At 39.5% G+C, this 26,394-nt stretch overlaps 1 protein-coding gene across 3 annotated transcripts in view; it reads left to right on the forward strand.

Annotated features, from left to right (window-relative positions):
* The first annotated feature begins 953 nt into the window (after positions 1-953).
* Positions 954-26,394, forward strand: part of LOC115909741 (septin-2) — a 33,809-nt gene continuing 8,368 nt past the window's right edge. For 2 of the 3 annotated variants that reach the window (XM_030959295.1, XM_030959294.1), the window contains exons 1-11: positions 954-1,022; positions 5,803-5,854; positions 6,937-7,036; positions 8,451-8,537; positions 9,128-9,251; positions 13,632-13,766; positions 14,242-14,359; positions 17,657-17,758; positions 18,575-18,720; positions 19,720-19,803; positions 20,716-20,773. In XM_030959295.1, coding sequence (XP_030815155.1) covers positions 5,828-5,854; positions 6,937-7,036; positions 8,451-8,537; positions 9,128-9,251; positions 13,632-13,766; positions 14,242-14,359; positions 17,657-17,758; positions 18,575-18,720; positions 19,720-19,803; positions 20,716-20,773 — 981 coding nt within the window. In that variant the 5' untranslated portion in view covers positions 954-1,022; positions 5,803-5,827. Of the gene's footprint in view, positions 1,023-1,371; positions 1,506-5,802; positions 5,855-6,936; positions 7,037-8,450; positions 8,538-9,127; positions 9,252-13,631; positions 13,767-14,241; positions 14,360-17,656; positions 17,759-18,574; positions 18,721-19,719; positions 19,804-20,715; positions 20,774-26,394 lie in introns of all 3 variants that reach the window. The other variant, XM_030959296.1, reaches the window with a different exon arrangement.

The following is a 26,394-nucleotide window of genomic DNA, read 5'->3' on the forward strand; positions in this document are numbered from 1 at the left end:
TGAGCACAATGTGAATTGCAGATAATGCCAATCTGCCTTCTGCAGCATTTGTTTCACTCCCACACTCTCCTGTTATGAGCATAAGCCCTGTTTGCTTAATGGTGGGAATACAGACATAACAGAAATGTGTTTCTTGGTATTCAGAATTTTTAGTCAAAATATTTGCTGCTAGGTCACACACACAAGCTGCCCTCTCAAAATGTGTGGATAGATGTCCAGGAACTTTCCTGAACACAGTTCTTGCGGCTGGAAGGTTGGAAAAAGCCTTTCTGATACTTCTGCTAATGTGTTTTAGTTTTGACAGTGTTGCATTTAGAGTTTGGGCTATGTAACACTGTTTCCCCATGAGATCTGTGTCTGTAACCTAACTGTGGGTGTCATTTACACTCCAGGTTTGCCTGCTGGAGTCCCTGACAGCTCCGAGAACTTGCAGGGGGATCCCACTGGGCCCTTCAGCGGTGACAGCGGCCGGGGCTCTCGCAGAACCAGAGGGAAAGAACAGTGTAAGTAAAGCAAATATCCGGATTTTTTGTACAATGTTCGGGAGAGGAATTGCCTTCATGTGTGAATGAGCACCTGCAAACCAACCAGGCTGGTGCTACACACTGCATTACAGTCAAACAGCACAAAGTTCAAGCTGGATTTCCCTCCACTTATCACACCAGCCATGTTTACCATTGAGGACTATCGCTAAACCCGCTGTAAGTGGAGCAATCCCAAAACTTAAAGATCTTTGGGTGGAAAACAGAAACCAAACCATTCCGTGTAGATGTGGCACTTCGGAACATGGTTCAGCAGCGGCCCTCGCCCGCGGGCCGCCATGGCCGCGCCCGGCGGGGGCCGCTCCGTCCCTCCTCTCGCTGCTCCCGGAGCCGCCTCTCGCTGCTGGCTCCGGCAAGGCGCGGACCATAGAGTGGCGCGGGGTAGGCGGGCGCTCCGCCGCGTTGGCTGCTGGGATGCGGGAGGGCTGTGGGGCGGAGCGGCGGATCGCGGCCTGGCGGCGGGAGCGGCCCCGGCCTCAGGTGAGCGGCGGGAAGGGGCCCCGGCCCCGGCGGCGGCGCCTCCGCCCCCACAGCGCTGCAGGGGCTCCTCCGTGCAGGGCACAGCCCCGACCCTGCCTCCCACCGCCGTCTGCGGGGAGGGTTGTGCAGCCGGTGTGTGGGGACGGGAGAAGTGTAGCCGGGGCAGGAGCCCCGGGACGCCGCGGTGGGGCCGTTCCGCGCACCCCTTGATTTGTTTTTAAAGCAAGGAGGGATTAATGTGAGATGCGGACAGGGCCGCGGGGCTGGGGTAGCCGGAGATGCGAGGAGAGGATGGAGCAGGAAGTGCTGTCTCCACTCAGGCATTCCTCGGATGCTTTCAAACTTGCAGCGCCCACCGTGGGATCGCGGCTGCCGGGAGCCGGGGCTGCGGCGGGGGATGCACAGAGCGACCCGTGCCTGCTTTGGCAACAGACCCAACCCCTGCTGGACTTCTGTTTGTCTTTAATTACTGTTCATGTGCAGGTCAGAGACTTCATGGTATCGTGAGACTTAAGCATGACTTGGAAATGATTTAAATACAAATTTACCAGTTTGCTGTGCGTTGGCAGTATGTACACAATTATACTTCAGCTCTGTGGGTGTGAGGCAGAGCTGCCTGTTTCCTGATGAGTGATCGTGGCTAATATGTTTATCTTTTTAATTTAAAAAGGCCCCGTTTTTCACAGTTATAGGTCCGTTTAACAGTGCTTTTTGACACAGTAACTCGGCAAAAATACTGTCAAATGCTGCTTGCATAGAAACAACATCATCCCTAAAACTGATCCGGTATCACTGGCTCCTTTGTGCATTTCAAGTGGCTGTTTTCATTGATAAAACAGTATGAAAGGAAGTTGTTGAGAGTCATGTGTTAGCGTTGAAATGGAGCTTTAAATAAAATATTTAAGATTAGAGCTTTAGGTTCGTGTGTTGCTGTTTCTTAACTTTTTAAGAATAATGCTCATACAGGTGGTTGAACTCTTCTTTAGTCCTTGCTCCTTTTGCTGTGCATATGTGTGCTGTTGAGTCACAGGCATGTTCCAAATTTTGATGCATTCCCAGTAGTAATCCCTGTACAGTTTCCTTGGTTTAAATACAATACCAGAAGGAAGTCTGCAGAACTTATGAGCTCTGAACATCAGTTCCAAGCCATAGCGTGGTCTGTCTGGAAAAGTCACAGCTGGGTTGTTGCATTTTCTGTAAATTCCATGTTTGGTGGAAGTGATGCAGTCATTTTCCTGAATAAGAGTAAAGCAGAATTGTTAGTGTGTAAAAGAGCACTCCTTGAATTGATAATACCTGTTTCTAATGAGGAAAAATGAAATCACCTGGGATTGTTCATCTGGAGGAGGTTTCCCACAGTGGAGGTGAGGACATGCCAGGAACAAACATGGCACACAGAACAGGCTGTGCTGGATACATTTGTTAGAACTTGGTGATTCACAGAATCAGGCCATTTTTTCTGTTATTATTGATGTGACTCAGAGTTGACATATCTTCCTTGGGTTTTGTAGCTCTTTTAGTGAGAAACCAGAAATACTGCTGTTTTACTGACATATCTTGGTGTCCCTGTCTACTTTAAATCTGAAAAGTGACTTCAGAATGCTGATGTTATTGAGACCATTTCCAGCACTGGGAAACCTGTTTAAGTCTTTACTCCTGTCTGTGGCTATTAAATACTGCCAAAAAAGTATCTGAGTTATACAGCCTCTGGCAGAAGAAAGAAGCTTCATTTGAGAAATCAGGAGGGCTGTTCTGCTTGTCCAGATGGCTGTAAGGTCACTCAGATGTGATTATTTGAAAATGTTGTCTGATATCCTTATATGGCCACGCTCTTTGTACATGTCTGTAGTGCTTTCTTTGTGCTGGTTCCTATTGAGAAGCTCCCAGTCTGCCTGTTCCTCACAGTTTACTTCTTGCATCCTGACAGGAACAAAGGAAATGACCCATTTTCCTTCCCTTCTCTTTCTCTCTCCCCGGAATGCTGCTCTTAGCAGGGGACACTGGGGTGGCACGTTCCAGCTGCAGCTGAACTCGGTGGCACTTTGCTCCTTTGCATTGCCAGCATCAAATTGTTCAGGATAGGAATTTGTTGGAATCCAAAATGAAACTTTGTAGTGTTATTCACTGTTCAAAACCAGATTTGGACATTCCTATGCGGTAGCACAGTGTCCCTTTTTTACTGCTAGGCCTGCTAAGTAGAGCCCAGCATTATTTACAGATAAAGTTTCACTGCTTTTTGTAAGTTGTTGCAAATGTATCTTATCTATTCCTTTCTCCTTGAACTGTTTTGTATGTGCTGTTTTGCTTATCTTATACTGATTGAAAGAGTACTTTGAAAATCTAAAGAAAGTGGAGCAGATACAGTTCTTGCTCTGGTTTGCCTCAGTTGTGGAGGTTTTTTATGCATTTTGTTCTGGACAATTGATAGGAAATTAGATGCTACAATTTTCAGGTGTGTGAACTCCCCAGAGTGTTGTCAGAGACTCAGCTTCACCTTGTTTTGCTGTTTGACTCAGCTGTGTGCAGACAGAGCTGTGGCTTTCTGTGCTCACTGATGCACAGCAGGGACTGGTGCAGTGCCAAGCCCTCACTGGTGAGCAGTGCTGGGAGTGCTGTGCTTGTTTGGTGCTGAAAGAGGATTTAACGTCTGGCATTTTGTTAATTTTGATTTGTACTGTATGGTAGAGCTTTGGGAAGGCAGCACACGGTCACCAGGGAAGTTTGGTGGAATGATTTTCGAGGAAACCTCATGAGGGCAGTATTAGGAATTGCAAAATGTCAAGGCTGAGCAATTGAGCTCCTAAATGAACTGTGGCACCTTAGGTGTTGTGGAACAGCAGGTCTTTCTGTGAGGTTTTTTGTTGTTGTTGAGGTAACTTGGCTAGCACATTTCTGTTCTAACAAAAGACATTGGGAAGTTACTAACTGGACGTGTGAGCTGCAGCCATGATGTGGTCAGAGCAGCTGGGCTGCTGCTTTGCCTGCAGCAATTTTCGGTCAGAGTAAGACACAAGGTGATGTGGTTTGCCTTGTAGGAAACAGGTTTTGTGAGCTATACTTGTGGAACAGATGATTTTATGAAAAAATGTTCTTTATGAGATAACAGACTAACTTTGAGGCTGAATGTGTCATAATCAGTTGATGGCAATTTTGACTCTTCTGCTTTTTAATCAAGTAACTTGAGTAATGCTGCAATGGATGTGACAACACTGTCAGCTTAAAGTAGAAGTAGGGAATTTGCCATACATATTGAAACCTGAATCATTCCCCTGTCTCTCCTTTATCTATGGGCAGGGGGCCTGGGTGATTCTCCTCTGGCATTACTGTGAGAAATGGGTCAGGTATATCTGCATTGGCACTCAGTAACTATGAGCTTTTCTAAACTCTTGAACTATGCTACTAATTTTATTGACAAGGTGACAACAGAGGTTTCCAAACTTAGAAACAAGATGTCAACAGAATTACTTCTGTCAGTGGGACTGTGAGTGTCTTTAAGGATCTGTGACAGTGGTTGGCTGGAGGCTGGAATGAGCCTTTGCATACTGGTCGAAGGAAAAGAAGTTCTGGTTTTCAAAGCCATTCTTAAGGGATGCTTTCCAGAATGTTTTGAGAAATACACAATTAGAAGCTGACAGATGATTAGAATGAGGACCTCCCTATTTTCCAGGCAATGGGTGCATTGGGCTTTCATTAGTAAGCAAATGATCTGAGTATGGGGGAAAAGTAGTTGGAGCAGGAAAAAAACCCAACTTTCCTTGCTTATAGGGTAGCTGGTACCTGCACAGCTGCCAGGATTTTAAATGCCTGCTGCAGGGCAAATGAAATACCATGGGAGCTGAAGATCTGTTTTCTTTAGAACTCCAAGCAGCAATTATGCTAACTTCGACTTTTCCTTCAGTCCAGAGCTTGGACTGTGCCAGGATTTGACTGTCAAACTGCCAGTGTCAGAAACTGGACTGTATCCTGCTAAAATGACTCCTGCTACCCAACAGGAAGGTCTGAACACACAGGTGCCTGCATAGGTCACTTCCCTACTTTTCCAGGCCAAGAGCTGCATTGTCAACAAACCAAGCTGTGAAGTGCTCCTGCCGCTTCTGAGTTTCCTGTCCCTGCTCTGGGGCTGCTCTAAATGAAAGGGCTTTGCTCTTGCCCTGATAACTAATCTATAGCACAGCTAACATCCTTGAGTAAAGAGATAAAGGCTTGCCAAAGTCCAGCTGTTCTGGGTGTCTGAAACTAAAGAACAAATCTCTTTTGATAGTCCTTCACCCTGGCATGAATTTTTGTGTCCAGCATGGGTTAGCCAAGTGTACTGTCCTGTTCAGCAACAGCACTTTGAAGTCACTGAAAATAATGTTATGTTCTGACCCTTACCTGGGAATCCTGTAGGTGTCCGTTCTCATGAGAATTTTTGGATGTGGTAATAATTCTCAAATGTAATGTTTGGACAGCATTTGCATTACATTCACCTATCTGTGAACCATCCTTCTACAAAAACAGGATGGGTGAAAGTTTGTTACGATACTAAATTTTAATATTTTGCATTTTAAAGGAATTTTTCTGTTCTGAAATTTTAAAGTATTTAAATTAAGTACTCCTGTGATTTATTTAGAAGGAAGACATTTTGATTATGGCTTGTTTGTTCTAGTAATCCTTGAATATGTGACATTTCATTCTACTAGAATAAAATGTGATTATTACATGCAGTTGATCAGTTCAAAATTAAAAGTAATGTAATCTTCAAGTCAGCTAACATGTGCTATGGCTTTTTTTCTTCCAGTAGCTGAAACTTGAAGTGAAGAAACATGTCTCAGTCCGGTGAAAAAGTAAAGGTAAAGAGATGGCTGCATAGCTAATATTTTGTCTAGAATCTGTTTAACTTCTAAAAACATTTGTAGTTTCACTGAAGTGCTAAAATTGTGAATAAATTATACCTTATTGCTTCAGATGTGTTTCTTAAAAGGAACTGCTTAGTTGAAACAGAGATTGTATGTGATCCTAGTGATGGACTTTCTGGTGTTCACCAGACATTCAGTCTCTGCTTACAAAGCTAAAATGGCACCTTCACCTAAGGAAATTTCATGTGACAAACCTTCATTCCTAATGTTTTTGCCCACCTGGATGGGCTTTAAAAGGATTGTTAGCAAATAAGTAATTACCTTATAAGTGATTTCCCTTGTATCCCCCCACACCACTGGGAGTGTATGGCGTTGTAAAAAACCCGTTCTCATCATAAGCTCATCTGTGAAGAAGACACCTGGTTCCAGATAGCCCACAGGTCCCTAAATCAGGTGGCTGCACTTCTTATTTAGGCTCCTGTGAGGTTTTCAGTCAATGGGTAACAGATGTTGCAGCAGGCTGCCCTGTTTATAGCCCAAATCTCTCTGAGAAGTTTTTCAGGCATGTTTCTTTTTCCTGCTTTTGTGAAGTCAAAGATTGTGTAGATAGGTGAACAACTTAAGCAGCAAAAGATACATCTCTGTGTGATTGTATCTCAGTAATCCCCCATTAGTACAATGTTCTTGCTTTTAACCTGTAAGCATATGCATTATTTTTATAGACGATAGTAGCAGCAGACACCAAATTTGAACAGAATTTTTTATTTTGAGCTGTATTTATTTCTTAAGATTAATAATAGTGTGTTCTTGCAAGCTTGCAGATTTTTATTTTGTCCAAGGGGAGACTTGTCTCTGTAGCTCAAGGTACTTATCTGATTTCTATTTATATCAGCTTGCTTGGTAAATGAGCCTTTTTAAGGTCTGCTTTGCTATTGCAGCAAAAATGGTTTAATTCTCTATTCTTCCTTGTGCTTTATATACCCCTGCACTTTATTGTGTTGAATCAAGTAAACTCTTTTTCAGCTTTTTAGGGGGAAGGGGATCTCATTTATATTCAACCTTTGTTTTCTTGTCAGTTTTCCGACTCGGCAGGCTATGTGGGATTTGCTAATCTGCCCAACCAGGTTCACAGGAAATCTGTGAAGAAGGGCTTTGAATTCACACTCATGGTGGTTGGTAAGTGAGCTCTTTAAGTATTTTTGACTGTTATACAACAACATTTCTTTCACATAGATGTGTACATCTTCCTACTTAGCAATTGTCTGTTAGCAGTAGAAAAAGCTTTGAACCTCTATACACTTTCTAATTACATCTGTTACTGTTTTGTCATGTTTAGTAGGAGGGAGTATTTATAGTGATTGAAGATGATGACTTGGAGCTAGCAGGACATTTTGGCATTCCTGATTCATTGTCAGATGACAGGGGTGGTTGTTTAATCTTTCTCTTGTTTCCCCACCGTAGGCATGAATGCACCCAGTGAGTGTCCTGCTGTTGAAATGGTGATGCTGCTGTTGTGCTTTCTGCTGTTCTGTACTGACTCACTCTGGTGTCAGAGATAAACCTCTAATTTGCCTTTCTGTCAATGAGCACCTCTGAGTCTCTTTGATGGAGAGTCCTGTAGGCACAAAGCTCTTCCTAGTGATGTTGAATTATGTTTACATTAAATCAGTTTAATGGTTTGCATGTGCAAAAGGAGTCCACAGTGACTCTCTTGTAGCAGTCTGAAAAATGAAAATGTGCTCTGGAGTACCATTTGGGATTACTTGATGACAGTATTCAGCAGTATTTGTGACATAAACAGGTAGTTTGTGATAATTGTAGAGTTCTTGTGTCATGTAGTTTGTGACAAGAAACACAAATAATTTTTTCATCTCAAATAATATGGCCAGTTGGTCTAAATGCTGACTCCTTTGATTCCTTGAGTTAGGAAACAAGCAATTTTTTGTAACTCAGATTTAGTAGTTAAATTTACATGTTTAACTTCGTTACTTAGATGTAGGACAAAGTTTGTATCATTTGAAGCTACAGAATTATGAAACTTCTCAGGTGAATTTTGAATAATTTGCTTGATGATTTTCAGTTTCATGGAACTTGTATGGGCTTAAGTGTAAGGGAGCAGAACTTGACTATTAGTTTGGAATTGCTTTACTCATTTGTCTTCCCAGCAGTGTTCCAGGTTCAATTTGTAGCTTAGGAAAACCTTCAAGCTCTCAGAAATTTTCAGCAGGAGAGTTACAGCTCCTGATTTTGTAAGTTTAAATGAAAAAAGCTGTAATTTCTCTCAAGTAACTGAGCTATCTCTAGATCTATAGTCCAAGTGCTGTATGACCTTTCAGCTTTTATTGTGACATCTGTTACAGTAAACTTACAATTTTCATGTTACATTTATGAAAACACTGGAGGCTTGTTTTTCCAGTGTTTTCAAAGTGCTTAGCTGAACCTTTGATGTTTTTATATCAAAAGCTAGGGTGGATCCTGATGAACAAATTATTTTTCCTCCATGATGTGGGCTTGGAGAAAGACAAGGTGCTTTAAAAATCTTGGAGTTAAAAGTATATATGCTTAATAACCTGAATTATTTTGTTTGTAGGTGAGTCTGGCTTAGGAAAATCCACTTTAATTAACAGTCTGTTCCTGACTGATCTTTATCCAGAACGTTATATTCCTGGAGCTGCAGGTAAATGTGGTTTTGCAGTTCCTCCAGCACACTCCACCCTATAAAATTTCTTGTTCTTTCAGTTAATATTGCTTCATTCTTCACCCATTACACCACTTTGTCATGCTGTATTTAAATTTTCTAAATTATGTTTTGTTGGGCTGTCATTTTATTATTTAGATTTCCTTTGAAAGACAGCTTTTGTTTCTTTATTAGCTGGTATTAAAAAAAACACCTCCCAAACCTTTTAGGTATCAATATATCTAAATGTGGTTTTACTGTAATCCCCTCTAATTTCTTCTCACTGCTTTTTGTCTGTAGTGCCTTAAATCCTGGTTAGAGGTGTAAATAACCTTTTAATAAAGAATCTATTGAGCTTCTGAGTATTATTATTTTATTTTTGCACATTGTCATAAGTAAACCCATGTTTTAATTCATCATTTCTTGTTTACTTACAAAAACGTGGTGTTAAATTCTGCTTACTACTTTGTGTATTTTGATAAAATATTTTATGTCATGCAGGTTACACACCTTGAGCTTGCAGTTCCTCCTGTGGGGGTCTCTGCAGGAATTGATAGGCAAATAACAATCCAAATGTTCCTTTATTTTAGAGAAAATAGAGAGGACAGTTCAAATCGAAGCTTCCACAGTAGAGATAGAGGAGCGAGGGGTGAAGCTGCGTTTAACTGTAGTTGACACACCAGGATATGGAGATGCCATTAACAGCCAGGACTGGTATGTGTGCAAATACTGCTTTGTCAATAAAGTGTGTGTCTTACACAAACACTATTCTAGTGTGTCTGGTACTTTCTACAATTTCCAATTTCAATTTTCTAACCACTTCTGATGTTTTTAACAGTTTTGTAGAGTGTGTCTATGATTCTGCCTCAAAATTAACAGCCTCTCCTTCAAAAAGTTTCTCTGAGCACTGCAGTCAGCTTTTTGTCTCTATGGCCATTCTAATAGAACAAAATTCTGGTGGGGGGACACTTTTTGTCTTTTACTGTCTGTGTCTCTGGCCCATCCAGTGTCCATGTTTTTAAGACATTTTTTTTCTTTCCCTGTGCTCTATATGTACTACCAGCAGCTTGGGTAGAACTGGTGGTTTTTTATGATGAAGTTACCACTTGGCTCTCTCTGGCCTAAATATCAACGACAACCTTTAATGGATGAAATAATTGTCAGTAGATACACTGGAAAATATACATAATTGCTTTAACATAATGATTATGAAGAAAGAAATCTGTAAAGCAGCTACAGAGGAACGGGGCATTTTGTAACAAACTGAATTCATAAATGTAATTTCCAAATAATCACATTCAGGCAATTCTCTTTAACTGTGGAAAGCTGATGAATTTTTTCAAATAAAGATGAGATAGCCTTACTGGGGTGCTTCTAGTTTTAGTGGATTAAAACTTTGAATTTTCACATGGTTGTCTTTTAAGAAGTGCCAACAATATTTATTTTATTTAGTTGTTAATTTTGTTGACACTTTATTTGTGGTGGTGGTAATCCCAAGGCAAACAAGGGTCACTGTGCAGAGAAATGGAACACAAAGTTAATACAGGTTGATTTGAGTCCTTCACTTAAAAACCAGGAAATAAATAAATAGCAGATAAAATAAACATATATAATGCTAATAGAATGTTTTGCAATCTTGCAGTGACAGAGTGATGTATCTTCAGTATTCTTATTATCAGGTGTTTTTTCTCTTCTTTCTATGGCGTAGATGTAGGAGCACAGCAAAAGTGAAGGCAGTGAAGTTCTGTAATACACTAAATGAAAGTCTGAAAGTGAAGCTCTAGTGAGATTTTTATTTTCCTTCCACTTTTCCTATTCTAATAAGTTGAAAAAAATGGAACTTTTGGTATAACAAAAAAGGCATCTTTCTGGGCTGCATCATGGTTTTGCTTATTTTGTGCACTGTTGACTAGAGCTTCCTTCCGCTGGAGCTGAGAGCTCTGCAGCCTGTGCATTGTGTTGGAGAGAGCTCTTCCTGTTGATTGTGTTCTAATGCCCTTTGTTTATTCTGCTCAGATGTTTCTTAGAGACCTACGTGTTCAGATTTTCCCCTTTCTTTTCGGAGGTTTTCTGAACAGAATCATTCTGTGGTGATTCAGAGCTGAGTAGAACAAGTTACACGTAATTTTATGTGACAAATCTGAAACATCAAATACACTACAGGAACAAATAGTACTTACATCTTACAAAATAAAAAGATGCAGTTAATGGTATCTCTTTAGTCCACTTATGTCACATGAAAAGCCTTTCAGCCATGGCAAGTGTCATTTTGACAAAGTCTCTTAATCTTTACAGGATGTCTTGGGGACGTGGATGGGCAGACTCTTTGTTTTGAGCTGTAGTGAAGACTAACCCAGAGCAACCACCTTCCTTCCTTGCTAGTTCAGAGGAAGGAGCAAGTTCATGTTCTTGAACTTATGTTTGTGTTCAGGAGCATTTACCGCAATCATGGTTCACCAGTAGATAGTGCTGATCATGATCCAAGATTTATAAAGCCCTTTTTTTGGGAGGGCTGCAATTTGTGCAGACTACTTGTTTTTCAAGGTGACAAATTTTACTGAGGCTGTTTTTGAACACAGGTAAATCAAAGTGGCATGGTGTCTCTAGGAGGTAGCAATTGCTGAGAGAGTTTCAAATATCTTTCTCCTGAGTAGGTTCCCTAATGGCTTTTAGTCTCTGTGCATTGATGAAAGAGCTAAATTTTAGAGTTTGACTTTCAGGGGTGGGACCTGAAATAAATTTTAATGTATTTTGTGTCAAAGAAGTACTGATTAGGATTCTGTGCTAGTAGGAGTGTGTCCAGGAGATCTATTGGGCTGGGTTGGAAAAACAACAGTGTTGGATTGGGAAATGATTTGTTATAGATTTAGTACAACACACTTTCTGAAGTAGAGTAATTCTTGTTTTCTGCATGCTATTGTACTTAAAACAGTATGAGAGGTATGGTGGAGGTGAACCACAGTTAACCATTGGTGATTTTTTAAAGATTCTGTGTGAAGCTTTAGTGCTGGCTGGAGTTCTGTATTCTAGAATCAGACCCACACCTAGGATTGCTCATAGCATCAGTTTAGGGGTGTGTTTGGAGAACAGCAAAATTCTTTGTGGTGGGAGGTTTGACGTGTTCAAAGTCTTTCCATGCATAAGTACGTTGGGATCATGAGAGAAGCGTGTCCTTAAAATAACATCTTCCATCAGAACAGAGGGGATCTAATCAAGAGAGGAAAAAAATTGCTTGATGCTTAGATTTACTTTGATATCTGGCCTCAAAAAGTGGTTGACAAAAACAGACTATAAGTGAACTTGTTAGATATTGCTGATCACACTCTATTTCATCTTGCTTGCAGTGTCACAGGTCATTCTTTGATAGCTGCTCTCAGCTCTTTGGCTGCTGCTAATTTTTTTTTTCTTTCTTCTTTTGCTTTTTTTTTTAACTAAGGCTATATTTTATAGGTTTTGGCAGCTTGATAATATTGTTCATTTTCCCCCAGTGGGTTTAAATGCAGCGTTTGTGTTGTTTGCTGTTAGAATACAGGATGTGCTATCTCCTATGTAATGACCGCAGTGTGGTGTAAGCCAGGTGTTTCCCGGAAGTCAGGAGGTACAGGACACTGACACCGTATTTACTGGGAAAATTAGAGCTGTTAGACCTAGGAAACTGCACGTCAACTAATGACACTGCCAGAGAAATGTGTGATAGTTCTTTCCCATTGTTAGTGTTTGGTTTCTGTCCTAGTATTTGTATGTCTTCAGTCTCGTTACCTTTTACCAGCTAAGAGAGGTATTGAAGATTAACAGGAACAAAAACCATATTATGTGTTTTAGCACATTTAGGTATTAAGATGCTGTTTCCTAATGAGTAGCACTAAGGTCAAAACCCAATTAATTCAGTGTTTTGCTTTGTTGTCTTCTTAATATTACTTGGAATAGCCAAATCTTGCAATGATGTAAATGTGTGTGTATAAATTCTACTGTGGATTTATTCCTTCTCAATCCAAAACCTTACTTAGCTTTGGAGAATCAAATTCCCTCTAGGATCTCTTGCATCATTCTTTTTACTTTCTTTTATTATCTCCTTTGCAGCCATGCAGCCCTGGGTAAAACATTGCTGCCTAATTCAGTGTTTGCCAGCATTCTGTGTTCATTTTCCAAATTATTAATTTTTTTTATCTGTTCTGTTTCCTCCTTAAATATATCTCATCAAGTTTGTGTTTTCTCAGCGACAGAAATATGGGTGTTCCTATTTCTCAAGCTTTCTGCTTAGTTTTTTCTTAAGTAGTTTAAGACATGTTCATGATACACAATCATCTGCCTCACCTTATCTATGTCAGCTGTTCCCTTCCCCTGCAGTACCTAATATAAAGTGTCCTTTTATATAAATGGTGTTTGCAGGTGTCTGCATGCTCTGGAATAGCTTAAAATTATCTTTTTAGTTATGTGTTGCTTTCTTTTCTCTCTAGTCACTGCTCTCTGGGTCTGATTAATCTGTGGTCAGAAATGTGCACATTTACGTCTTTGTAGGGAATATTTTAAATTGCCTTGAACTTAGTAGATTTTTCCTTTGCCAACAGAAAAGAATTCTGTAAGGTAACAAAAATAGCTTAATAAATCATGTGATGCTTGAGTTCATGACTTGCAAACGTATTTGTACTTAATTCTAACAGAATACCAGAATTTTCAGAGGTAACTATAGAAACCTGGCTCTAGGGTCAGGGTTGTAAATCAAGAGGATATCCGGGATATGTCATTCATCAACCAGTTTAAAAACAAATCTTCAGCCCCTACCCCCAGAAAAGCAAGCAGAAAAATCCTCAATCTTCTGTTCCTATGTTGTCTCAGTACCAAGTGCTTTTTTCTGAGCTTGCACTTGAACTTTTTATCCAGTGAACAGAGTAACACTTGAAATTGGCTCTAGGCATAAATTGATTCTTGGTGGTTGTTATGAAAACACTCTTTTGCATTATCAAAATATTTTTCCTCAGTACTGGATAAAATGCTAGGAAGTTGAATTTTCTGTAACAGTAGTGTTTTGATTCTTTCCTTATTATTTAAAGCTGATGTAAGATGCTTGACTTTCTCCCCCCTCCCATACCACAGCTTCAAAACAATTATCCACTACATTGACAACCAGTTTGAGCGGTACCTCCACGATGAGAGTGGTCTGAACAGGCGCCACATCATCGACAACAGAGTCCACTGCTGCTTCTATTTCATCTCTCCTTTTGGGCATGGGTAAGAAAAACCTTGAGCTTTTGTACTTTAGAGTGTTGTGCCTTCATAAAAGTTCATAAGTCTGTTCATTACTTGAACTGGTAACTTAGCTGTAATGTTAATTGAGTTCCCAACCTATCAGTTAGCCAGTGCAATTAAAACAGTCCATGGAGATTAGGGCTTTCCTTTACTTTGTCCCCTTTTACATTCAATATTGTTTCAAGGCAGTCAGTACTGCATTGTTTATCACCCAGAAACATAAATGTTTTTAATATCCACTTCATTGTATAGAGACAGTTTTAATTACAACTTAAACTTTGCACAATCAAGTTGATAAGCAAAGGCATTAAGTTTAAGGGCTTAATTTATTCTGAAAATACTGTTTATGTGGACACTTGAAATAAATAATTTTTAATACATTTGGTCTGTTATAAAACAAACAACACAAGACTCCATGCCTATTTTAAATCTTTTTTTTTCCCCTACTTGTTGGCAGACTGAAGCCATTAGATGCGGAGTTCATGAAGGCTCTTCATGGAAAGGTCAACATTGTCCCTGTGATTGCCAAGGCTGACACCCTGACGCTGAAGGAGAGGGAGAGGCTGAAGAGAAGAGTAGGTCTAACACTTGATTATGAGAACAGAGCAACCCATACAATATTAAAGACAAATATAAAGTAATTTCTAATTGAAGAGGGGTAAATTGTATTGGCCAAGGACCTAATCTTGAGGAAGTGTGAGGTGGGAAGGCTTCACTGAAGGCTGATGTGCTTTGCCAGTTACATTTGCTAAGAATGTGGCTGTTCTTGGCTTCATGCATCTTAACAAAGCAGTGCACCCAGTAACAACACAATTTGTAGCAAGGGTTCAGACAGTCCTGAAAGGAGAAGTGGAAATGTCTGAGAGCAGTGGCCAGAGTGCCCCTTAGTGCTTGAGAAAGTTAAAAGTGAGGACAGTGTGACTGTATGAACCTTGTCTGCAATGCAGGCAAAGATCCACTGGAGAGATAAGGAGATATTTGTACAGAAATGAGCAGCGTTATGGTGAACCACGTGGAAGGAGGAAGGAAATTTTAAAAAGTCTGTTCATTGAGACAAGAAGAACCTTTGGATCTTGCTGGGAGAAATTCTGTCCCAACTCTTGAACTTTAGTTTTGTTCCTCCACAAATACTATAAGGTAATGACAGGTGCACTGCTTTCAAATTGAAGGAACTCATAGGGAAATGATAAAGCAAAAATGTGGCTGATTGTGCAGGTTGTATTGCTTTTCCTTTTCTGTTACTGTACTGACTTTGTGTAAGATTTTTATCTCACACTGTTTGTGGAGCTGCCACTTTTTGTAAAACCCCCATAATTCACCCTTCAGCAGTGTACTTCAGGCTCAGTGTTCACAGTTGCTTACTTTTTGGTTCAGCATTTGGCAACAGAATGATGTTGAAAGATTTGAAGGAGGTATTTAAGTGGAACATTAATTATTTAAAAATATAATTCACTGGGAATTTAACTAACTTTTGACTAACTGATCTTTAAAAAAGTCTGGACTTGGACATATGGACACCACATTTATGCACTGCTAAGTACAACAAGAAGAAGGATATCTGTAGTCCAAGGGAGTGGTTAGGGACCAGGTAAACAAGTTTCATTATTTTTATACTGCTGGCAAAGGTCACTCTGCAAACTGAGTTTATATTAAGTCAAATGTATAATGTGCTTCCAAAGCTTTGAAAATCAAAGCTACTGTATATTGTTCTAACTCAAAGCATCTTGGCCAACAGAGTCTCTAATCAAGAGTAGGAATCAAAGTCCTGCTTTGCTGACGCAGCTTGAAGTCTTACTTTTTTTAGATGTTTCTGCCATTTGGCCATCAATCTGAAGTAAAATGTTTTTGTTTTGCCGCTATGGATTAAGCAGCAAGATTAGCTTGTGGTGCTTGCAAAGGAAACCCAGCTTGGAGTAATTCCTGTTTGGGCTTTCTGGAATTCAAAGTTATTTTTTCAAACTCTTGAGTGGGAAGAAATGCACGGCAGTTTCACAAGCTGTGCCATGCAAGGGTGCTAAGGAAACATGCTCAAAAGAATGACTTCATGAGAGGGGAACTAATATTTTGACTTTTTTTAATTTCCCATGGGAAGGCTAATCTTTAGGAACACAGAATCCTCTGAGGCCAATAAAATTCAGTTTTGAAGAAGCAAAATGCTGTTTCATTGTTAGGAGCATAAAATGCAGTTTGTTTTTATTGCAATTCTTTTTCCTTTCAGGAAAGCACTAGGTTTAACAGCTGTAATATATTATTCTAGCACCCCTTGCTGTTGGCTTTCCCGTTATTGTTCCACTTGAGTTTTATCTCAAAGATCTCAGCCAGGTTAAATGTGCTTTCTTGTTTTATGCAACTACTTAAAGGCATCGAGCTGCAGTGCTGCCCCACCCATCCCAGCTGTGCATCTTTTATTGTCACTTGGTGACAGTTCAGGTCTCTTTCATTTTGCAAAACAGTAACAAAATCCATTGATTTAAACGTCATTGTGTGAATGTCTTATTTACTTATTGGCAACACTTACTCCCAAATTTCTTTTCTCTCTATAAAATGTTGCTCTCTGTGTTGGTGGGGGCTCGTGGTACTCGGTGTGCACGCGTGTGTGAGTGCGGGGGATGTTTATATACCTGGCAGGAAAACAATGTCAGGGAACAGCTGTGGATGGGCTTTCCTCTGCTAATGGTCTGGAGAATTGTTTTCTTTTAAACACCTGTTAAATGACCAAGTTCTGGTTGGACAATTTTCATTTATACTGTAGCTGTTGGTTGCCATCATGACAGAGGATGGAGGAACCCAGCAATACTCAGAGAAGGCTCATTTAGATCTCTCTATTTGAAGTCTGCTTGTTTTCATGCTGCCAAGTTAATTTCCAGTTGTATACACAGTAATGGCATCACAAGTCCTTACATAGGCTCTTCTAAATATTTTTACCATTATTTTAAAACTCTCCCTGAATTTGCCCACACTTTGTCTGTGCTGAGAGTTCATTGAGCAGGGCAGCTGCTGGGTTCAGGTGCTGTTTGTGGGGTTACAGTCGCTGCTCTGGGAAGTTTGCACAGTTCCCCTATTCTGCTGAAACATCCAGGATCCCTTCGAAGAGGGTCATTGTGGAATCTCAGCATTCTTGATGCTTTTCTTATACCACCACACTCCTTTACTGAAAGTTACTCTTGTCAGTGCATTTGCTGCAGTGACAAGAGCTGACTTAAGTATATTCTGTAGTGTGGCAGCAGAAACATTCTCTTTGGTTTTGAAAAAGGAATTGACTTGTGCCACCCTTTCAAACTGCCAAAGGCCTGGAGTTAATGCTGTCTGCTCACCCCTGCAGTGATTTCATTAGTAAAAGAATGTGCCTAGGAATACAGATACTGTATTTTTTATGTTACCCTCAGACATTAATGAAAACTATTTAAGGACAGGATCTTTTTCTTAGTGGATTTTTAATGACTTTCTCAGTTTAAGTGGATAATAAGCTATTATCTTTTTTGATTCAAGAGGCACTAGGCACTGTCTTCTACAGTTTTTGAATGTATGAAATGCAGAAAAATATACTTTGACAGGGGGTGAATGGTTTTGATTCTGTCACTAATGACTTCCTTCTTGTTACTTCTGCTCTTTTTTCATATTAACCTCACTTTGCTTCTGTATTTGCCTTGTAAATCTTACGGCGTTTTTAAATTATTTACTTGCTGTGTTTTCAAAAAATGCTTTTATCTTTTGTGCTTTTTAAAAATCTTCAAGCTTGTGCTATTTTGCAATTTGGACACTGAGTCAGGTGAATATTTGTGACAGATTAGTTAATCAATTTCATATATTTTAAACTGAATACTTCTTCAATGATTTAAGAGTATTATTCTTTCTTTTTTGCAAACTTTCAGGTTCTGGATGAGATTTCTGAACACGGCATTAGGATTTATCAGCTCCCTGATGCAGATTCTGATGAAGATGAGGAGTTTAAAGAACAAACTAGAGTTTTAAAGGCAAGTTTCACTCCTAGTTTATCATTTTGCTGCTGTAGTTCTTCAATCTACAACATGCCTAAAGGTACTTTATTCCTTTCACAATGTGTTGAAAGTTTCAGTTTTCTTTGTGTGTAGACTTTGAATTATAATCCCTTTTATTCCAGTCTCTGCTTCATCAGAATTCCAAGTGTAGTGTGTCATGACTTTCTCTTCTTTCCTCTTTTAAGTGTAAACCACTGTTCACCTTGAACTAGTATTTGCAGTCTGTTTTCTGACTCAAATGTTTTAACATGTGAGCGAGGAGAGAGATTGTGGGTGTTATAGTTGCTGTACTAATTAACAACTTGCCTTGTGTTAAAGCAGATAATCAAGGTTTTACTGAAGTAATTTCCTCTTTGTGCTTGCAAAGGTGTTTGAAGAATGTGTCTGAAATTCTCTTTCTAGCTACTTCACTCTGCATCTGAAGTATGTTTCTGTTGGCTGTTCTCCATGCATGATGTTATGTCAGATGACACATTATGCCCAAACTGTACTTGAACAACAGTTGAGTGTTCCTAAAGTGAGGCGTCATTTCCTTCTGGGCCTCTGTTAAAACAAATTGGTCCTAACACAGCTACAGGTGCTCATAAGGAGAGATTCCATTGCCTAAAATGGGTTTTGTTGGTTTTTTAAAGTGAGAGGGTTTTAGTAGAGAATGTTTGTCAACATTTCTTTTCCCCCTCTCTTGCCTGTTACTTGAATCATTGTGCTTTCTTTAAAAGAAAGACAAAGCAAAATACAAAAACTAACCAGCCAAAAATCAAAACAGTAACTTGTTTTTTCTGTCTCAACTAGGCTAGCATTCCCTTTGCTGTTATTGGATCCAATCAACTTATTGAGGTGAAGGGGAAAAAAATCAGAGGCCGCCTGTATCCCTGGGGAGTTGTTGAGGTTGAAAATCCAGAGCACAATGATTTCCTCAAGCTGCGCACAATGCTGGTGTGAGTAATGGTAAAGTGATCCCATCTCCTGTGCTGACGTAACTGCCACAATGGCTACAAACCTATGGCAACGTTCATTCCTTAATTTAAAACCAGCCCTGATGCCAGCAGAGAGTTACATTTTAGTCCCCTGCAGCTTGTTTTTCTGCTGTACCCTCTGATCTCTCAATTCAGAAAACATTTTCTACATTTTATGTTGCCAAATATGTGATGATTTTATGCCTTATGTAAACTTATCTGATGGCTGTATATACCAACTGAAGTTTTGTTATAGTGCAGTTGGTGGGGCAGAAAGGCTTTTAAAATACTCTTCAAAGTGAAGAATATTCCAAAAGCAAAGTGCAGTTTTCTTAGCAGTAGGGGAAATCCTTTGTTAAATATGATACCCCACCCCGTTATGATTTTAGCCGATACGGATATTCTGCCTGCGTAAATGGTTTAAAGTGATTTTTTTAAAAAACGATGTTTTGCTATTGTTGGAAATAAATTCCGTTGTGTCATTCCAAATTGGGTCTGCACTGGGCAGGGATTGCCCTCTGCTGGGCACTGGGAGCAAGTGGGTTTTCCTTTTTTTTCTTGGCTATTGGAAATTGTTAAGCAATGTCAGCTGCTGTAGGAGCCAAGCAGCTCCACCTAGTTCCCAGTTACAAATTATAATTTGACAGCACTTAAGAGTAATAAAATACTTTTGGAATTAAAGTATCTTTCTGAATTACTGTCTTTGCAAGTTCTTAACACTGCAAAAACTGGGATGAACAAGTCAGCTGAAATAATAATGACCAAGAGGAGGACAGCATCTTTTGGGTCTTTGAATGATATTGGTGGGGCACTTAGGAATGAATTAAAGATAAATGAACTTGGAAGCAGAGTTCTGCCTGTCTTGGTCTATAAGGATTCACTTTTCTGGTAAATACATTAGTTAGATAAAACAGAAACAGAAGATAAAAGTGTGTTTTCCTTTGCTTTAGTGAGTGTTCAATAGCCCTTTGCATGTTCCAGGACTCACATGCAGGACCTGCAGGAGGTGACCCAAGACTTGCACTACGAGAATTTCCGTTCCGAGAGGCTAAAACGCACTGGCAAGTAAGTGTGGGCTGCCCTGGGCTCTGCTGCTCCTCACTGCCCACTGACAGGGGATCTGCTCTTCCTCCTAACTAATCCCATCTGTAAACAATTATTTCTGATGAGATTCCAATCTGTGGAATTCTGAAATTTGTATGAAATGCTCTTCTTGAAGAGGAATAATATATAGCCAAGTGCTGTGCTTATAAGCAGCTGAAATCCCCTTTTCTCTATGCTTTTAATTGGAATGTGCAGGAAGAAGGTGCCTGCAAGCAAGATAGGTTTTATGTAATGATGTCTGCTTGAAGAAAATGAATGCTAGTGGGCAAAGTTAAGTAGGCCCCAGTCTATCTGCTTAGGGAGGTACTGCTTCTCTTGCTCTTTCATGTGTAGCTAAAGAGAGAAGTTTAGCCCAAACAATCTTTTCTGGTAATTTGTGTGTTTTATGGAGTTCATTATCTTTTTTAATTCTTGGCAACTTAATGCAAAAAATCCACAACTACCTTTGCTGCATCTTTTTGGATAGTAACTTACTTTTGTCCACATTCCACTTGTTCTTGAAGTATTCAGCAAAGCATTTTGATGTTAAAGAAAAAATGAAATAGCCTACACTGCTTTTTAGTGGTTGATTTTTGTACCATAGATAGATAGTGAAGGAAATCTCTTCATTGAAGTAAATTGCAAAAAAAAAAAATCCCTGTAGCAGTAAAGAAATCGAATTTTAAGAAATGGAGAGTGAATAACAGGAGTCTGTGAGGTAAAAATGGCCTTTTACAAAAGGGAAGCATGATTTTTAAAATGTCCTAATTTGCCCTGTATGGAAGAATGTAGACTTTGATGATGTTATATTAATTGAAATATGAGTCTTTAATCTGTTCTTGGAGATTTTTACTTCTGTATTTTATGCTGTCAATGCATTCTTTTCTTCAATAGGCCTGTTGAAGAGGAAGTGGTGGACAAGGATAGAATCCTCCAGCAGAAAGAGGCTGAGGTAAGAGGAGCTTTCTAAAACTTGTTCTTTAATAAACCATGCTAGGTTCCAATTTCAGTTTTCTGCATCAGCTGCTGCCTGTGGCAGGTAGGAATGGAGCTGTGCAAAATGACAGGCAGAACCTGACCATACAAGTGGCCCTTGCTGTGTTTTGTTTATAGTCACTTGCAGTGTGGATGGGAGGTGGTGTGCACTCCTGGTTGTAGACAGAATGTTTATCATTTCCTGTTTGGGTGCTAATTTTCCATAAGGATATTTGCTATTTTAAGTATTGAAATTAATTTATGTTTGTCAGCTACACATGCTGGGTGCTGTGGTGGGATAGACTGACAGTCTCATGTCATTTCAGATATGCAGGTGCTTACTGCAAGCACATTACCAATAAATTTATTCTTATGTCTTGTGGCTATGGAGTAGAAATAGGCTTGAGTCTTAAAAATCTCATAATATAATTAATACATGTGTTTTTTCATCTTAACCTTGACTTACATCATAGTATTTTTGTTGTGCCTGTCAGTTTATGAAATCAGTGTTTTCACACTCTGATTTCTCACTCTGTTTCCAAGTTATTGCTAGGCCTTTTAGCTTAGAATTTTTATGTTGAAGTTGTAGAGACTCAGAAATTTTTAGCCTGATATTGAAATTCTAGCAGTATGCTGCCAGTGCTTTTACTACTTGCAGTGTGAAAGCTGAAGACTTACTGCCAATTGTAAGATAGTGGGGTTTTTTCTCTTTATCCTTCTTTTATCCAATTCAGCTTGGATCCACATCCATGACTGCAGGAAAGATCATTGCACATGTGCAGTGATTTGGAATAAAAATTAAAAAACTACAAACAGTTGTGTGTGTTTCTGAGGTGGAAAATTGATTCCCATACATGGAAATTTTTGAAATTTACTTTGGTCTGTGCATTTCCTCTTTCCCTTATAGCATCCATATTTAAAAATAGCTGACCCTGGTTTGCTATTGGCTAACCCTGGCATGCTGCTATAAATAGGAAAAAATTTCCCATAAGGAAATACAGAAGCAGCTGATTATCACCATAATTAGTAGTTAATAATATGAATTACTGGAGTGAGCTGCATATTTATCACTATATAACTGCCTTTCAGCAGCATAAGCACACTTGATGACTGTGCACATACAAGAGTGGAACTTCTGCAAGTGTTCTGTACACAAATTAACTGCCCCATTTACTGGGGCATGTGCAAAGCAGCAGGAGCCCATCAGCTGATAGCCAGCAGCACTGAATGCTTCAAAAAGTCAAGAGCATTTTTGGAAAAGATTGTTTGTTTTTCTATTTTCCCTTCATGATTCCAAGCAGACAAGTAGACATAAAGAATTTAAGTCATAACTGTTTCTCCTGTTATTTGAACTGTGTAAATTGTCCATGCCTAGGAGTTCAGTAGAATCTTGGGTATCCTTGTAGAACTATTTATTTTAAGACCTATGTCTGAAGAAAGTCTCCTATAAATATTTTCCATGGAAACTGTTGATATGACAGGCACTAAACATATATATATATATATAATTTTTTTTTCTATTTATGCATTGACACAGAGTGGTCAAAATAGACCAGTATATAAATATGTAATGTGTCTTTTATATAACATGGCTTAAAGGGATGAAATTTTGAATTTCTCAGGGGACAGTCTTTGTAAGTTTCCTCTGGGGCTAATCATCTCTGAATAATTGCTGTTGAAGTTGCAGGGGATTAGGTTAGAACTTGAAAAAACAAATACATTTTTAACTTCTGCATTCTATTGTTCCAAAGAGATCAAGAGGCTTTGCTGAATCTTCTGTAGATAAGCTGGTATGAAGTCTCTTCATCTCTAAATCATCCCTAAGGTGCAGACTGGGAAAAATCTGTGGAGGAAATAGGCACAGAGGAAATGGGTTTGCATTCCATGGCCTTCACAGAGAAAACAAATATCCATTTCCCCTCCTGTTCTGCATTCCCATCAGTAACGGTGCTTGATGTTCTATTTACAGTTTGGTGAGGTTTATATAACCTTGGAAGGAATGAATGCTTGAACTAGTGCCAGGATCATCTTTATCAAGGCATCACTTTTGCTAAATGGTCTTTTATTATGCCAAAGGATGTGGTCCCCAGTTCAGCCAATTTCTGATTGCTAATCTGTCATTTTGGATTTATTGCTTAGTCTGGTTTTGCTTTTGCTCATTTGCAAGTGATGACCTGTTTTTTTAGAGCTGGAAAATGAAAATAGACATAAAGATATTCTTGTTCCTTACTGTAAATATGATGCAGAACAGATGATTTTGATGTTGTAGTGTAAGTGGGCACAAACTTAAAGTTTGTAGTTTTGTGCTATATTTTTCCTACTCTGAAGATGTTCTGTTAATGAAAACCTTTGAAGTTTTTGACAGGTAGTACTTCCAGAAATATGTTAAAGCTGTGATTACATGAAAACAGCAAGGAATAAACTCCTCTGGGTTTCTCCAGTGAGCTACCCTGAGACTTTGGGCAAATCTTTCCACACTTCTGTTTTCAGTGGAGTTGGTCAGCAGTGGGCTCTATATGGTAGAATGAACACAATGTTGAACTTGTTTTCTCTCTGTTTTTCCACTTTCTGAACGTGTGTAACCCTTTGGCAGATGGGATAAAGAGCCCTGGGTCAGTGTGGGACTCAGGAGGGGTAACAGCAGTGGGGCTGCCAGGCTGGGGGGCAGCAGTGGCCCTGTGAGGATGAGGATGGGACAGATGTGTGCAGGTACCTGCCAGCTCCTGCTGGGCTTGGGGAAATTATTGTCTGGAGAGGTAAGAGGCAAACTTCCATGGGAAGAGATGGCATGGCTGCTGATGAAGACCTGCAGACCTGAGGGAAGTAAAAACAGGTCTAAAGTTTAATTTATTTTGTGGGATGTTACTGCCCAGTGCAGGGGGCAGAATGCTTCAGCCTTGCCCTGTGAAGTGTGCAGTCTTAGTCCTGGAGAACTTCCTAAGAAGAAAACCCCAATTTGCAATGGGAATCTCTGAGGAATTATAATGCAAAAGCTTTTTTTTTTTCTTTTTCTTTGAGCAATTGCTTTTTTTTGTTTCTTTTAGCTATTTTTTGAAGGAACAGTGCATGCACAGCTCAATGGCTGTGGCCTGAGTGACTTCTGCTCTTTGTGAACATGTCCTATGGAAGACATTTATCTTAATAGTAGCCCCATTTCCAAATTATCAGGAATATTTTTCCTGTCTTCAGTTAACAAAATTACTTGTGTTCTTTGGTATTGGAAGTATATTTAATCAAAAGAGCTCTTATGGGAACATTCACTAGAAAATCCACTATCTGCAGTTTTCCATCTTCCCTGTTCTTGCAGCATCTTCACTTATGCCTTTCTTATGTAAAGGCATGGGCAGAAATAATCAGACTTGGTACAGAGGAAACATATCAGTGGGAAGTAAATATAGTTAATTTCTTAATATTTCTCCTCCTCCTGTGATACCTGCATGTTGGCTGAGAATTTGTTCATGTTGTTTAAACAGGAATAGTGTCTGTTGGTATTGAGATGAAATTCTGTGGGTACAGCAGAGCTGTGTCTGTGGTTTCTCTAAAGGGTGTGGATTCTATTAACCAGATGTATGGTTCACTTTTAACTCTGTAACCTTAGCTCTCATTTTAAATGTTTGTTTCCTTTCTGGTTTGCTGCAGTGGTTGCATGATTGTTTGAACTAAATTGTAGACCTGACATAAGTAAACTAAGGGGCATTTATACCAAGGTTATGTTTATTCTTTTGCCTTTTGTTATCTGAGAATTTACAGGAATTATTTGTTTTAACAGATTTCCAAACATTGTTTCCTAGCTTCCTTCCACTCATGATGTGCATTGGCCCTTTGCTGTCATGTTGTAGCATCTGTTCTTTGGGGAATGGACACAAATATATCAATGCTGCCCTTGCAAGTGAGAGGACTCTGCTGAGCAAGATCAAAGTAATTTTCTGCCCTCGATGCTTGCAGTCCCCAACAGCAAAGGGAATGAAGATGTTGACATGACATCAATTTCAGTCTTTGGTGTGATTCTTTTATATTCTCCTTTATTAAGAGCAGAGGTTTTTCTGTCTATTCAGTAGGTCCAGAAAGGTGAACATGAGCTGGTTTTGTTTGTAGTGTAACATGGAGGAACAGCTCTTGTGTCCTGTTCTCTACTCAAAGAGGAATTGTTGAAGAGACTAGCATGGTTACTCCTTGAGCACAATCGAGCTTGATTCCCTTTTCTTAATTTGACAGCGACGTGCCTCGTTTTTTTCACAGACCTTGTGCCTGAAAGGTTTTCTACTGGATTATTCTAAAATAGCTTCAGAAACTTGCCATTCCTTGCCTAATGGAAAAGACTGTGACTTCACCAGTAGGTCTCAAAAACACCACATGTGGATGGAAAAGGAAAATCTTTTACACTCTTAACGTTAGAGCAGAGTAGGGTTCCTGGGGCTTTTTTGCTACCTTATATTTGTGTCATATGCAGCATCTGATTTATTCTGTGCTATGGGCATATTTTTATCAGTTCAAGTTAAGAAAATACAATTCTCAGTGCTGTATTTAAGTCTTAAAATATAATGTTGGCTATTAGCAGAATTCTGCATTTGAGCAATCACCATAATATGTGTGCAGCAGTATCTCCCCCTGTGATTACTGAATGGTTTCTATTTTGGGAATGTTTCATGGCTCAGCTTGGAGTGCTCTTGGGAAAGCTCAAGTAGGAGAGCTTACAAAAAGCTAGTTTTATTCTGATGGTAAATCTGCAGAGAAGCAGTTCAAAAGACCAGGTGTCTTACATATTTACAAGTTGATCTTTGAAGCTTTTCTTTTTTCTTGTATCATGGAATCAATCCAGCACTGATTTTGGGAACTTTCTGCTTTTTTTTCCTCCTTCCTGCAACATTTTGCCATCTTCTTGATCAGAAGTTTTTTGTTTTAAGTACTTAACAGAAAGATGTAGATGGGTTTATAATAATCCTCACAGACTTAGCTGCATTTCATGCTGTTCCTGTGTGAATCTCCTTTTGTCAGAGGGCATCTCTGCAGCAGTCACAGGAACCTGAATTAGCCTCTCTGACCCTGTGCTGCTGCAGCAAGAGAATAAGTCCATAAGCCAGTGAGTTTTAGGCAGCTGTGGTACTGCTGGCTGTGCTGCAATCTTTTTTACTCTTTAGTTAATCTTCTGTTTCTTACTTTTTCCTAAATCTGCATCTGAGAACAGGCAAGAAAAAGTGATATAGGCACTTGCAGTTAGTTTTTCTTGTTCTGTGAGGTTTCTTTCAGTTTGTTGGATTTTTTTAAGCAAAACAACAGCAACACCACGTGCTGTTTTCAAGCATTTGTCTCAGGTTCTTTTGTATTGAACCTGATGGAGTAACAAACATCACAAAGGTTAATGTGGTAGAGTGGATGAAGATAGAGTATAATTGTTTAGACAGAGTACTTTTTCAGTTAGTTTTCCCCCTGAAAATAAATGAAAGCACTTCTCTACATAAATTTAAAAAAGATAAATTGCTGTACAAGCCTCAGATTTTTGCATGATCTCTGGTTTGAGGTGGACTCATAGGTTATACAGTGTGCATGGAAACAGCAGCCCATTTCCTTCCCACCTTGTAAAATGGGGCTCTTGTAGTT

This window comes from Camarhynchus parvulus, chromosome 15, assembly GCF_901933205.1.
Source record: "Camarhynchus parvulus chromosome 15, STF_HiC, whole genome shotgun sequence".
NCBI lineage: Eukaryota > Metazoa > Chordata > Aves > Passeriformes > Thraupidae > Camarhynchus > Camarhynchus parvulus.